The sequence below is a fragment of the Papio anubis genome, chromosome 11 (assembly GCF_008728515.1).
Source record: "Papio anubis isolate 15944 chromosome 11, Panubis1.0, whole genome shotgun sequence".
NCBI lineage: Eukaryota > Metazoa > Chordata > Mammalia > Primates > Cercopithecidae > Papio > Papio anubis.
The window spans coordinates 70739768-70753843 of record NC_044986.1 but is presented as its reverse complement, the minus strand read 5'-3'; the positions used below and the strand labels follow the sequence as shown (position 1 = coordinate 70753843).

Sequence of the window (14076 nt, the reverse complement as noted above, 5' to 3'; positions counted from 1 at the left end):
ATAACTCTGTATTCTCAGTGGAGACATTTTATTGGCAGAAGATTTTGAAACAACCAGCCTCTTTTTTCATCAGTGGCAGAGAATCTGTTTTTGAGCCACTGGAATTAGATTAGGTTACTGTTAACACACAGGAAGCAAAAGATAAGTAAATAAATTTAACCTGGTTTGGCAGGTAAACAGAGGGCCACATGGCCTATTTTTCTCTTCTAGAAATTTGATCATGTTGGTATGGAAATGTCTGACAATTCTAGAGACCATCCACAAGTTCATTAAGAAAAATCCAAACATTAAAGAAGCAGCTTTCTTTTTCCCAGTAATACATTTTCTCATGACTGTTTTACACATCAACTTTGCCTTCTTTTTGGGTTTCTAGGCAGTAGTAATGTTGGGGACACACTCCCCACTGGGCAGCTGTCCAACATACCATGGCGTCGGGCAGGGGTAAAGTACACAAACAATGAAGCCTATTTTGATGTCGTTGAAGAAATAGACGCAATTATAGATAAATCAGGTAATTGTGTGCATGTCATCTTATTTGGGGAAAAACAATTCATCTGACACAGATGAATAGAAAACTGAAGTCCTGGCCAGGCACAGTGGCTCACGCCTGTAATCCCAGCACTTTGGGAGGCCAAGACAGGTGGAACACGAGGTCAGAGTTTGAGACCAGCCTAGCCAACATGGTGAAACTCTGTCTTTACTAAAGATAAGAAAAATTAGCCAGGTGTGGTGGCACACACCTGTAATCCCAGCGACTCAGGAGGCTGAGGCAGAATTGCTTGAACCTGGGAGGCAGAGATTGCAATGAGACAAGATTACACCATTGCACTCCAGCCTGGCTGTGTCTCAACAAAAAAAAAAAAAAAAAGAAGAAAGAAAAGAAAATTGAAGTCCTTTGGCAGTATGGTTTTAGTAGAAAGGCATTCATTATCTGATGATTTTTAAATCTGTTTGTTAGTTTGTTTGTTTATTTATTTATTTGAGATGGGATCTCACTGTTGCCCAGGTTGGAGTGCAGTGACATGATCTCGGCTCACTGGAACCTTCACCTCCTGGGTTCAAGCGATCCTGCTGCCTCAGCTTCCCAAGTAGCTGGGATTACAGGCATGAGCCACCATACCTGGCTAATTTTTTTTTTTCAGATGCAGTTTCGCTCTCATTGCCCAGGCTGGAGTGCAATGGTGCAGTCTCGGCTCACCACAACCTCTGCCTCCCAGGTTCAAGCGATTCTTCTGCCTCAGCCTCCCATATACCTGGGATTACAGGCATACACCACCACACCCAGCTAATATTGTGTTTTTAGTAGAGATAGCGTTTCTCCATGTTGGTCAGGGCTGGTCTCGAACTCCTGACCTCGGGTGATCCGCCTGAACTCCTGACCTCAGGTGATCCGCCTGTTTCAGTCTCCCAAGGTGCTAGAATTACAAGCGTGAGTCATTGCTCCTGGCCCTGGCTCATTTTTTTGTATTTTTAGTAGAGACGCAGTTTCACAATGTTGGCCAGGCTGGTCTCGAGCTCCAGACCTCAAGTGATCCACCTGCCTTGGCCTCCCAAAGTGCTGGGATTACAGGCGTGAGCCACTGCACCTGGCCCATAAATCTGTTTATTTTGCCCATAGGTTACATATAATTTTCATAACCACTAGTTGAGGTCTGCCAAACATGTAAATCAGAACTGATAATGCCTTACTTTAAGCTAATTATTACCCTATGTAACTCTACCTCTTGCTGTGTATTCCTTCTAACATTTATTGAAAATCTACCATATACCATGCTTTTGCTACTACATTATGTGCAGTACTTCTGATAAAAGCCCCTATCTTTTCACTTTCTTTTTTTTTTAAATACAGGGTCTTGCTCTTTTGCCCAGACTAGAGTGCACTGGTGCAGTCCCTACTTACTGCAGCCTTGACCTCCAGCTCATGCGATCCTCCTACCTCAGACTCCTGAGTAGCCTATAGTCCCAGCCAATCAGGAGGTACACACCACATGCCACCATGCCTGGCTAGCTTTTATTTTTATTTTTTGTACAGACAGAGTCTCACCATGTTGCCCAGGCTGGTCTTGAACTCCTGGGCTCGAGCATTTTACCTACCTCAGCCTCCCAAAGTGCTGAGATTACAGGCATCAGCCACCACACCCAATCTAATTATCTTTTTAACCAGACAAAACAATGGTACTCCATAAGAATCATAAAATTTTATTATTAAAAATAGCGGCCGGACATGGTGGATCACTCCTGTAGTTCCAGCACTTTGGGAGGCCATGGCAGGCAGATCACTTGAGGTCAGGAGTTCAAGACCAGCCTGGCCAACATGGTAAAACCTCGTCTCTACTATAAATACTAAAATTAACTGGGCATGGTGGCAGGCGCCTGTAATCCCAGCTACTCGGGAGGCCGAGGCAGGAGAATTGCTTGACCCCAGGAGGCAGAGGTTGCAGTGAGCCAAGACTGCACCACTGCACTCCAGCCTGGGTGACAGAGCGAGACTCCATCTCAAAAAAAAAAAAAAATTAGTCCTTCCCTTACATTTATTTTATACATAAGGAAAGCCCAGAAGGGTTAAGTGAACTGTTCCAAGTCACACAACTTGTTAACATGTAGTGATGGTTTATTGTGAATTATAGTCAATATCTTCTCTTCCATGAGTGCCCTTTTCATTATAACATTCCATCTTATAGAATAACAGATTTTTGCCAGGCACGGTGGCTCACACCTGTAATCCCAGCACTTTGGGAGGCCTAGGCAGTAAAATCACTTGAGCCCAGGAGTTGAAGACCAGCCTAGGCAACATAGCGAGACTCCGTATCTATCAAAAATTTAAAAGATTAGCTAGGCATAGGTTCCTTAATCCCACCTATTCAGGAGGCTGAGGCAGGAGAATTGCTCGAGCCCAGGAGTTCAATGCTGTAGTGAGCTATGTTCACACCACTGTACTCCAGCCTGGATGGCAGAGGGAGACCCTGTCTCTAAAAGAAAGAGAGATCTTTCTATTATGGATCCTAGTTCTTAAAAGTTGACTTAGTCCATTTCATAATACCCTTGCCTCATTTTAAAATTCTATTGAAAATGTTTTTGGTTTGTTTTATTTTGTTTTTGAGACAGAGTCTCACATTGTCGCCCAGGCTGTAGTACAGTGTTGCAGTCTCGGCTCACTGCAACCTCCGCCTTCTGGGTTCAAGCAATTCTCCTGCTTCAGCCTCTCGAGTAGCTGGGACTACAAGCACACACCACCACGCCTGGCTAATTTTTTGTATTTTTAGTAGAGATGGGGTTTCGCCATGTTACCCAGGCTGGTCCCAAACTCCTGAGCTCAGATAATCTACCCACTTCGGCTTCCCTACACGCTGGGATTACAGGCATGAGCCACTGTGCCTGGCCTCATATGTTTTAAACTCATATCCAGTCATCTTACAGGTTGGCTCCATAAAGGAGACAGTTTAATTTTCCTTAGAATTAGCATATTCTGGCTGGGTATGGTAGTTCACACCTGTAATCCCAGCACTTTGGGAGGCTGAGGTAGGCAGATTGCTTGAGCCCAGGAGTTCGAGACCAACCTGGGCAATGTAACAAGACCCTGTCTCTACAAAAAAATACAAAAATTAGCCGGGCATGGAGGTGCATGCCTGTAGTACCAGCTGCTTGGGAGGCTGAGGTGGGAGGATTGCTTGAGCCCAGGAGGTTGAGGCTGCAGTGAGCTGTCATAGCACTACTACACTCCAACTTGGGTGACAGAGAAAGACCCTGTCTCAAAAAAAAAAAAAAATTATATTCTACAGTGGCATACCTGTAGTCCCAGTTACTCTGGGGGCCAGCTGGGACTAGCTAGTAAGACCTCATCTCTTAAAAAAAAAAGAAAAATTATCATATTCCAACCAGAGTTAGGTATGGACCTTGTCCCCTGACCTGTTAATAGAGATGTAAAGCTTCAGTAAGTCTGACACCCAGAGGGTATCTCCATTATTCTAAATATAGTGATTGTTGGGCTAGGTGTCATGGCACGCGCCTATATTCCCAGCTATTCGGGAGGCTAGGGCGGGAGGGTTACTTGAGCCCAGGAGTGAGGCTGCAGTGAGCTGTGATCGTGCCACTGCACTCCAACCTTGGCAACAGAGCAAGACTCTGTTTCTAAAAACAATAAATAAATAAAAATAAAAAGTGATAGCTCTAGTTAAGACTCATATTCTGTTGATGTTATCTTCCTTTTTCTTTCTTTCTTCAGGATCTACAGTCTTTGCTGAAATTCAGGGGGTCATTGATGCTTGCATTAAACTATCTGGAATGCCCGATCTCTCCCTTTCTTTCATGGTAAGTTTTATTCTCCTGTTTTATAGCCCCTTGAATGCCTAATACATGTGAAGTACTAAATGAAATGATAAATATTGAGATAAGTTTGCATCTTAGATTGCAAAGGATTGTCTCAGAAATATTCCTAGCAGAGTTTCCTAAGACAGTCACTTACATGATGAGCGTGGTCTTTATGGAAAGGCTAAGGGAGGTCTTTGCCTGAGTGTGCTAGAAAGGGCTTAAAATTGGCTGGCTGGCTTCTGCAAATATCCAGTATCATTTTTACTGAGTAATTATTTGCTTTGCTGATATGAAAGGACATTGGTCTTTTGTATCATTTTAGAGTCAGCATGACATACTGCTAGGAACAATTAAGAGAACTGACTTCTGGTGTTGTCACCAGTTTGTTCTGACCTTAAGTCCTCTGAACCTCAGTTTTTTAATCTGTTAAAGGGAAATAATACTACTTGCCTTTTCTCCTTTATGGTTATTGAAATTCAATAAAATAATGTACATAAAATATTTACAAACTTTAAAGCATTGTGAAACTATAAGGTTGTGTAGATGTGGTCATAAACTCTTCCATGACTGCTTTATCTTCAGGGAACATATTGATTTGTCAAGGTATCTAAGTACAGTTCCCATATTCATTATGCTCTATGAACACGGCTGTCTTCTGTTTCCTTGACAGAACCCTAGGCTTCTGGATGACGTCAGCTTCCACCCCTGCATCCGGTTCAAGCGTTGGGAATCTGAAAGAGTTTTGTCATTTATTCCTCCAGATGGAAATTTCCGACTCATATCATACCGTGTCAGCTCACAAAAGTATGTTGATGCATCAGCCAGAATCTGCCATCATACATATCAAGCAGAACTCACCTTTCCCTGTTCCTTTATGACAGTTGAGTACTTGAGGTCGTCATTGCTCACTTTAACCATAGCTCACCAGGAGACCCAGTGAGAACTGGTGAAAATACGCACCTAAAATATCAGTATACTTTGAATGTATGAGTGTAGAGTGGTACTAAGTGAGACTAGAGTAAAACCTATAGCCAAGGGTAAGCAAACCATGCATAACCTGGGCAAAAGGTTATGGTACTGGTTCTTTGCAAGGTTACACGTTGTCAAATTATGGCGCTGGTTCTTTGCTCAGGTTATGCATGGTCCATTTTGCTCTGCTTCTGACAGCTGAGTACTTTGCAAGCAGCGCAAAATGGACCGTGCATAACCTGGGCAAAACCATGAACCACTGCCATAATCTTACCATAGTCTGTAGACTTTGTGGCTAACAAGGAGACAGACCTACCTGTAGTTCGTGAGGACATTCCCAAACTTACCTGCTTCAAGTCAGTCTTCTCTGCTTTGAGGTTTTAAGGAACTATTTAGCATTGAGAGCCGGGTGCAGTGGTTCACTCCTGTAATCCCAACACTTTGGGAGGCCAGTGTGGGCAGATCACTTGAGGTCAGGAGTTCTAGACCAGTCTGGTCAACGTGGTAAAACCTTGTCTCTACTAAAAATACAAAATTAGCCAGGCGTGATAGCGTGTGCCTATAATCTCAACTACTTGGGAGGCTGAGGCATGAGAATCACTTGAACCTGGAAGGCAGAGGTTGCAATGACAGATCATGCCACTGCACTCCAGCCTGGCCAAGAGGGTGAAATTGCATCTCAAAAAAATAAAAAAAAATTTAGCATTGGGGATCGTAGTTTTATAGCTAGTTTGTTTCTTGAAAATACCAGAAGTTATTTGAGTAACATTATGACAGGACTCAAAAGCAGACAAATTATTTCTTGGCTCTTTTTTTCTTTGAACCGGAGTTCGGCTCTTGTTGCTCAGACTGGAGTGCAATGGTGAAATTTTGGCTTACCTCAACCTCCACCTCCAGGGTTCAAGTGATTCTCTGCCTCAGCCTCCCAAGTAGCTGGGATTACATGCATGTACCACCACGCCCGGCTAATATTGTGTTTTTAGTAGAGACAGGGTTTCTCCATGTTGGTCAGGCTGGTCTCGAACTCCCGACCTTGGGTGATCCGCCCACCTCAGCCTCCCAAAGTACTGGGATTACAGGCGTGAGCCACCGCACCCAGCCTGTTTCTTGACTCATCACATAGGAACTGTTTTCATTTATATAAAACATATTTTACATTATTTTTCAGTGGGATCATAATTCATTTTTTTAAACTAGGGCCATTTGCCCCAATTGTTTTTTTTTGTTTGTTTGTTTGTTTTATGTTTTTTTGGTTTTTTTGTTTGTTTGTTTTGAGACAGTTTCACTATTGTCGCCCAGGCTGGAGTGCAATTCTGTGATCTTGGCTTATGGCAACCTCTACCTCCTGGGTTCAAGTGATTCTTCTGCCTCAGCCTCCCAAGTAGCTGGGATTACAGGCGCCCGCCACCGCGCCCAGCTAATTTTTGTTTCTTGTTACTTTTTTTAGTAGAGAGGGGGTTTCACCATGTTGGCCAGGCTGGTCTCAAACTCCTGACCTCCAGTGATCTGCCTGCCTTGGCCTCCCAAAGTGCTGGGATTACAGGCATGAGCCACTGCACCCAGCCACCCCAATTGTTTATACTGTTATTAAACTTCAGATTTCTGTCTTGATTTGTATACAGTTCCCAGCACAGTGGTACCAGAACATTATGCTATACTCAGCTCCCCCTTGTGTAGATGCTGAATCTGCAGTTCTGGAGGTACCGCCATCTTGGTATCCTTGGAGGATTGGTTGCAAAAATCAGCAGATGCTCAAGTCCCTTATATAAAATGGTGTAGTATTTGCATATAACCTATGCACATCCTCCTGGGTACTTTAAATCATCTCCAAGTTACTTGTGATAGTACACTGTAAACACTGTGTAAATAACTGTTATACCAGGTTGACTTTTTATTTTTATTATATTTTGTAGTTGTATTGTTATTTTTTACTTTTTTTTTTTTTTTTTGAGATGGAATCTCGCTCCGTTGCCCAGGCTGGAGTGCAGAGGCGCAATCTCAGCTCACTGCAATCTCCACTTCCCAGGTTCAAGTGATTCTCCTGCCTCAGCCTTCTGAGTAGCTGGGACTACAGGCACAAGCCACCACACCCAGCTAATTTTTGTATTTTTAGTAGAGACGAGGTTTCACCATGTTGGCCAGGCTGGTCTTGAACTCCTCGCCTTGGCCTCCCAAAGTACTGGGATTACAAGTGTGAGCCACCACACCCAGCCTCAGCTAATTTTTGTATTTTTGTAGAGATGAGGTTTCACTATGTTGGCCAGGCTGGTCTCAAACTCCTGACCTCAGGTGATCCCCTCCCACCGCCAGTCTCGGCCTCCCAAAGTGCTGGGATTACAGGCATGAGCCACCACGCCTGGCCGATAGTGTTAAATAATATTTTCAATCCTCAACTGGTCAAATTCAAGGATGCATAACTGTGGCTACAGAGAGCCAACTCTGTAGCACCTTATTGTGGAGTTAAAGGTACGGTAGGATACTCTGGACAGAGGTTTTCGGGATACCTCTGATGCTGTCCCCACACCATTAATTGTGTTTATGCTTTTGTATCTTTCTCTGTTTCTCTTTTTAGTCTAGTGGCAATACCAGTGTATGTGAAACATAGTATCAGCTTTAAAGAGAACAGTTCTTGCGGCAGATTTGATATAACAATTGGACCAAAGCAGAATATGGGGAAAACTATTGAAGGAATTACAGTGACAGTTCACATGCCAAAAGTTGTGCTGAACATGAACCTGACAACCACACAAGGCAGCTATACATTTGATCCAGTCACCAAGGTACAGCCACTTCAAATCAAGAGTGAGCAAGTGTTTCTGCAATCTATTTTGTGATTTGTGGGGAGGAATGGAGGGAAAGGTTTAGCACCTTGTTTAAAACTAAAGTTCGTATCAAAACCTAGAGAGCATACTGTGCTGTGCTTCTGCCACTGGCTGCCGAAGGAATCCTGCAGCTGCTACTGAGCAGATGAACAGAAAAGTGTGTCATTCTGTCCTTTTTCAGAATGTGCCTTCACTCATCCATTATTAATCCAGAGCCTCACTCTGCTATCTAATAAGAAAGAAGTAAAAGCTTTTTTAAAAAGAGAAAACATTATGTAGAAGAAGATATTATGATGGTATATGAATTATTAAGTTTTCTATATAAATTGATCATTAAGACCTTTTTCTTCCTTTTTAATTTAAAAGCATCATTTCATACTCTTTCACAGGGCTAGGAAAGCTGCTTCCTCACCCTACTTAAATTTTCCTGTAGCAGAGGGTTTTCAGAGAAACTGTAGCAGATGATTTTCTCTCAGCTTCCTGATTAGCTAGTAAATATGATTGTTTTCAATAGCAGAGTCATTGAGCTACCTGATAAATGAAAAGACATGTTTTTTGAATAACATCATAGGATGTTAAAGATTATTTAATGCAGTTGTAAGGATTCAAAGAACCTCCTGGAGACCACACAGGGCTGAGAAAGGGAGCTTCAGATTCCTGGCCCTTTACCACAGCTTCAACTATGACAGCTTTGCTTTCTTTCTCATCTGCTGCTGAGCCTCCACACCTAAGATTTCATTTGAACAATGGGTTTCACAGCTAAAAGTTTTAAAAACACCATCTTAAGTCAATCTAATTATTTTACAGAAAAATAAACAGAGGCCGTGCACAGTGGCTTATGCCTGTAATCCCAGCACTTTGGGAGGCCGAGGCGGGCGGATCACCTGAGGTCAGGAGTTCGAGACCAGCCTGACCAACATGGAGAAAGCCCATCTCTACTAAAGCTACAAAATTAGCTGGGCATGGTGGCGCATGCCTGTATCCCAGCTGCTTGGGATGCTGAGGCAGGAGTATCACTTGAACCCGAGAGGCGGAGGTTGTGGTGAGCCAAGATTGCGCCATTGCACTCCATCCTGGGCAACAAGAGCGAAACTCTGTCTCAAAAAAAAAAAGAAAAAGAAACAGGCCCAGAGAAAAGTAGTGAAGATGGTATGATGGAGAACATTTAAAATCAGAGAGCCTTAGGTTCAAATCCCAGCCTTACCTCTGACTAGCTGTGTGACCTTGAGCAAGTCATTTGATCTCTGAGCCTTAATTTCCTCATTTGTAAATAGAAGACAAAAGCTACTTCACAGCCCTCAATGAGATAACATATGAATAGTGCTAAGCACGGTGCTAATACAAAAGAAAATGCTCAACAAATGTAGATTCTGTGTCCTTACTCCCCATTCAAAGTCACAGAGCTAATCAGAGGTAAACTCACTGTAGATCCCAGATCTCTTGTTTTCAAGAGACTGCACTTCATTTTTACAGGAGTTTATGATACAGAAGTTTATGATGTCTTTGAACCTTGTTTTTGAGGGTTTGTCTTTAATAAATGGTTCTATTTGTTTTTCATTCTTTGTCTTTTTAAGGTACTAACATGGGATGTGGGAAAAATTACTCCACAAAAGCTCCCAAGTCTTAAAGGACTGGTAAATTTACAGTCTGGAGCCCCCAAACCAGAAGAGAATCCGAGCCTCAATATACAGTTTAAGATCCAGCAGCTTGCTATTTCAGGTAAGGGTAAGGTTGACTTGTAGTTAAGGGTAATTGAGTTTTGCAAGCTCAATTATTAGGCACTTAGAAGAGTAACAAAAGTTTCCCTCTCTAGAAAGAGCAGTAGCCCTTTGGCCGGGCGCGGTGGCTCACGCCTGTAATCCTAGCACTTTGGGAGGCCGAGGCGGGAGGATCACGAGGTCAGGAGATCAAGACCATCCTGGTCAACACGGTGAAACCCCGTCTCTACTAAAACTACAAAAAATTAGCCAGGCGTGGTGGTGGGCGCCTGTAGTCCCAGCTACTCGGGAGGCTAAGGCAGGAGAATGGCGTGTACCCAGGAGGCGGAGCTTGCAGTGAGCCGAGATTGCACCACTGCACTCCAGCCTGGGCAACAGAGCGAGACTCCATCTCAGGAAAAAAAAAAAAGAAAGAGCAGTAGCCCATTTGCCTTTTACACTGTGCTTGGTGGGGCCATCTCCCAGGCATCAACCAAATGATTTTGGAGAACACCTTATTTCAAACAGCTTCCCCTCACCTCTGCCCTCATTCAAGCACCAAAAAGGGAGTTATTCATATTTATAGAAAGTAGAATTATACTTCACAGACATTCCCTGCCTGTGTGGGAATCTTAACCAAAACCATACCATCAAAGTGCAATAATTTGTAAATGATAGAAGAGACATTTCTTCCAAATGGTGGAAGGGACACTGGTTAATGTCAGATTTACCATATAGTGCTCATTGCTAACATATTGGTTGGGATGATGATAATTTATTCTTTTTCATTCTTTTTGACACAGGCTTAAAAGTGAACCGTTTGGACATGTATGGGGAGAAATATAAGCCATTTAAAGGAGTCAAATACGTCACGAAAGCTGGAAAGTTCCAAGTGAGGACATGAGAAGAGGCCAAAATTTCTCAAGACCAGTTTGTTTTCCAAGTGTCATTATGATGTGTTACTATTAGGTACCAAGTGGGTGGGAATAGATATTCTAGTTAAAGCATTTGTGTCTAGCTACACACCGCTAACAAAGTTGCTTAGTTATCAATGTAGGATTCTTAAGGAGCTTTAAGCTAAGGAAACCTTTTAGTGACTTAGCTTATTTTGTATCTTTTCACTTAGGAAGATGTTGGAGGTGATTTTTTTTCCATAGGAGAATACCATCTGACGGCTGCACATTGTAACAGTAAAGGCAGAAAGCTATAGTGATAACCTCTCTCCTAAAAGGAGTTAGCTGGTCTCATCCAGCAGAAGCTATCTTAAATCTGTGATGTGTCAGGTGCAGCCAAATATCACACGTGATCTTAGCCATCCCAAACCAGTATCTGTCCCAAGAGAGGAAATTCCCCCCACCCCCAGAAGTTTACAGAAAACTGCCTCTTCAAGTGTTTGCCTTATTCAGCTTTTCACTTGTGCCATTAAGCAAGCACTGTAGCAAAAGCCACTTCCACATGGCCCTGGCAGGGAGCACTGCTGCTCCATGCTCCATTCTCTCTGTACTTGGTATTGTATTTTTTATAAATAAGATTTTTATGTAAAGCTTATTTGATTTACAGGGACCTTGCTGCAGTAAATACCATCTCAATTTTGTGCCACTGGTTCAGCTGTTAGCACAGTAAAAAAATCATTTGTATCACAGGGGCAAATGCTTTATTAAGGTAGTAAAAGGGAACATTACTTCTGCTTTCAGGAAGTTACTGCAAGCACAAGCATTTGTGCTTTTAAGCAAATTAAAGTAGTAAAAGAAAAACTTAAGTGAAACCTTTGCCATCTTAATGTTTTATAGTATAAAGCTTACCCAACACCAGTTAAGCCATGGTTAACCTAAATGTCTCATGCCCCAGTTCAGCAAAAGGAGGAAAATGTGCCTGCCTCACTGTCATCAGTCTTTCTAAATCTTTTACCTTTTTTGTTGTTGTTCTTAAGGGGTTGAATTTGCCTGCATTCCTTGTCTTTAGGGGAAATTCCCTTTTCATATTGTGTGCTTCCCAAAGCTATAGTCATAGATTTCTTCCAGAAACTATTGTCATAATTGTCACTGGAGTGCTTAAATATACTTACTATACTGACAAAATACATGGAAGTGAGTTATAATGAGGCAGAAACAAAATCCTCGGTAACATTGATGATACTGTACTGATCACCATGGTTTTGGAAAGTCAGTCAACAGTTGTATTATTGCACTCAACTTCATTGTGTCATTTTATGTAACTTCTTCATCTTGGTGGTCCTTGCCCAGTTATTTTTTGCCTCATTAGACATCAAGAAATGGAGAAAGACTGAAAGTTAAGATATTCTTCATGTTTCCTTCTTATTTATGCTATTTTCTTCTCTTTATAGCTCCATTCTTCTTTCAGTCTTCTCAGCTTATAACCGTCTTTTCCTTATGCTAAGGATAGCCCTTACACTCATGCCATCTGTGCTGTCAAGGGCTGCTGGTTGATGCTGGTACAAGGAGCCCACGGAGCAGCTTTCTTACCTTTGTCTGCCCTGTCTTTCATGGCATAAGAAAGGCAACGTTTTGCAGCTTCCATATTTCTGAAGAAACTAATCTCAGATTGGCAGTTATTTTACAGAACTGCCAAATAGTCAAAATGTTGCCAAATATTTATTCCTTTTGCCTAAGTTAAGCTACCCAGTTCAGTTGCTTTTTATTTTTAATGTCTTGACTCTTCAGAGTTTGTACCTCAAAAGAACAATCAGAACATTTGCTTCGCTTTCTGCTGAATCCCTAATCTCAACAGTCTATACCTGGACTGTCCAATTCTCCTCCTGTGCTATCTTCTCTTCTATCCAAGTAGAATGTATGCCAGGAGCTCCTTCCTTCTAGCAGTTTCTACTAAAATGTCCAAATAGAATGTTTTCTTTTACAATCAAATTACTGTATTTATTAATTTGCTAGAATCCCGTAAATCATTTCGGTAGCTCTGGCTATGCTATCAATAAAAAGATGAAAGCAACAAGTTGACTTTTTTTTAGGTCTACTATTGATTGAACATTCTCCAATGGGCAAGGCTCATTGTCAAAGCAGGATGAACATGATCAGATTTTCTTCTGCATCATCACACAAGCTGTGAGTGTTGCTGCAAAGCACTTCTCAGTACTCCTTCCCTAACCTCGTTATGTTAATAGCCATTCATACTTGGCTTAAGCATCACCATTCTGGCCACAGTCTGAGAGATTAGTGATCAAAGCTCCCTTCTCTATCACTACTACCACCTACTGATAACAAAGATTCCTGAATACTTAGTGGTAGTAAAATATTTTTCAAGCAGAGTTACAGCTAATCCTGGATCCCTTAGTTCTAAATTCATAAGGAAGCATATCAAGAACAAATGAAGTAGATGATTATTTCCAGTGTGTGGGAGTCACATTATTTTATCCAAAGGGAGTTCCTGTGATAGGTTCATTTCTTAAGTGGTGCTACAGTAGAAAATCAGGAACAAATACAGAACAAGATCAAGAAAATGCTGATCTTGTCCTAAGCGGCAAGTGATTTGAGAAAATGATTATACTGCAGCAGGAAGGCAGCACCAGTGAACATATGGTAAATGGCAAAAACAAGACAGTTCTGCTAATTCAGTAGTAGCCTTGAACTTTCCTTTAACTCAAACAGGCTGGAATCTGTCTTTATATTTGGCAACTTTCCAAGATAAAGCAGTGATAATAGCAGTTGGCAACACTAAATATCAATATCATCACCCTTTAATGACATGTTACCCCTTTCAGATCTAGAAAATCAGGCAAAAACAGTGATGTCCCAACTCTACTCTAAAAACCTGCTCCTACTATTTTAGTCAGTGTTTCTTTAAGGAAGAAGAGGACTATGTCCCCCAAAGCTATCTCTGCCTTATGGCCCATATAAGGGCTTTTTCCTGGTGGATCCCTGAAAACCCTATTTATTCTTTTTTTTTTTTTTTTTTTTGAGACGGAGTCTCGCTCTGTCGCCCAGGCTGGAGTGCAGTGGCGCGATCTCGGCTCACTGCAAGCTCCGCCTCCCGGGCTTACGCCATTCTCCTGCCTCAGCCTCCCGAGTAGCTGGGACTACAGGCGCCCGCCACCTCGCCCGGCTAGTTTTTTGTATTTTTTAGTAGAGACGGGGTTTCACCGTGTTCGCCAGGATGGTCTCGATCTCCTGACCTCGTGATCCACCCGTCTCGGCCTCCCAAAGTGCTGGGATTACAGGCTTGAGCCACCGCGCCCGGCCTGAAAACCCTATTTATTCTATACTAGGCTTTGGAATATGAAAAACAGACCTGTGTGGCCGGGCGTGGTG

At 42.4% G+C, this 14076-nt stretch overlaps 1 protein-coding gene across 5 annotated transcripts in view; it reads left to right on the top strand.

The window, feature by feature from the left end:
* The window catches only part of AP3M1 (adaptor related protein complex 3 subunit mu 1), a 30207-nt gene extending 17444 nt beyond the window's left edge, over positions 1 to 12763 (top strand). For 2 of the 5 annotated variants that reach the window (XM_021943999.1, XM_017962923.3), the window contains exons 4-9: positions 374 to 511; positions 4223 to 4308; positions 4979 to 5112; positions 7850 to 8057; positions 9674 to 9818; positions 10600 to 11538. In XM_021943999.1, the coding sequence (XP_021799691.1) occupies positions 374 to 511; positions 4223 to 4308; positions 4979 to 5112; positions 7850 to 8057; positions 9674 to 9818; positions 10600 to 10700 (812 nt within the window). In that variant the 3' untranslated portion in view covers positions 10701 to 11538. Of the gene's footprint in view, positions 1 to 373; positions 512 to 4222; positions 4309 to 4978; positions 5113 to 7849; positions 8080 to 9673; positions 9819 to 10599 lie in introns of all 5 variants that reach the window. The other 3 variants (XR_002524552.2, XM_009214622.3, XM_017962922.2) reach the window with 3 other exon arrangements.
* Positions 12764 to 14076: the final 1313 nt, after the last annotated feature.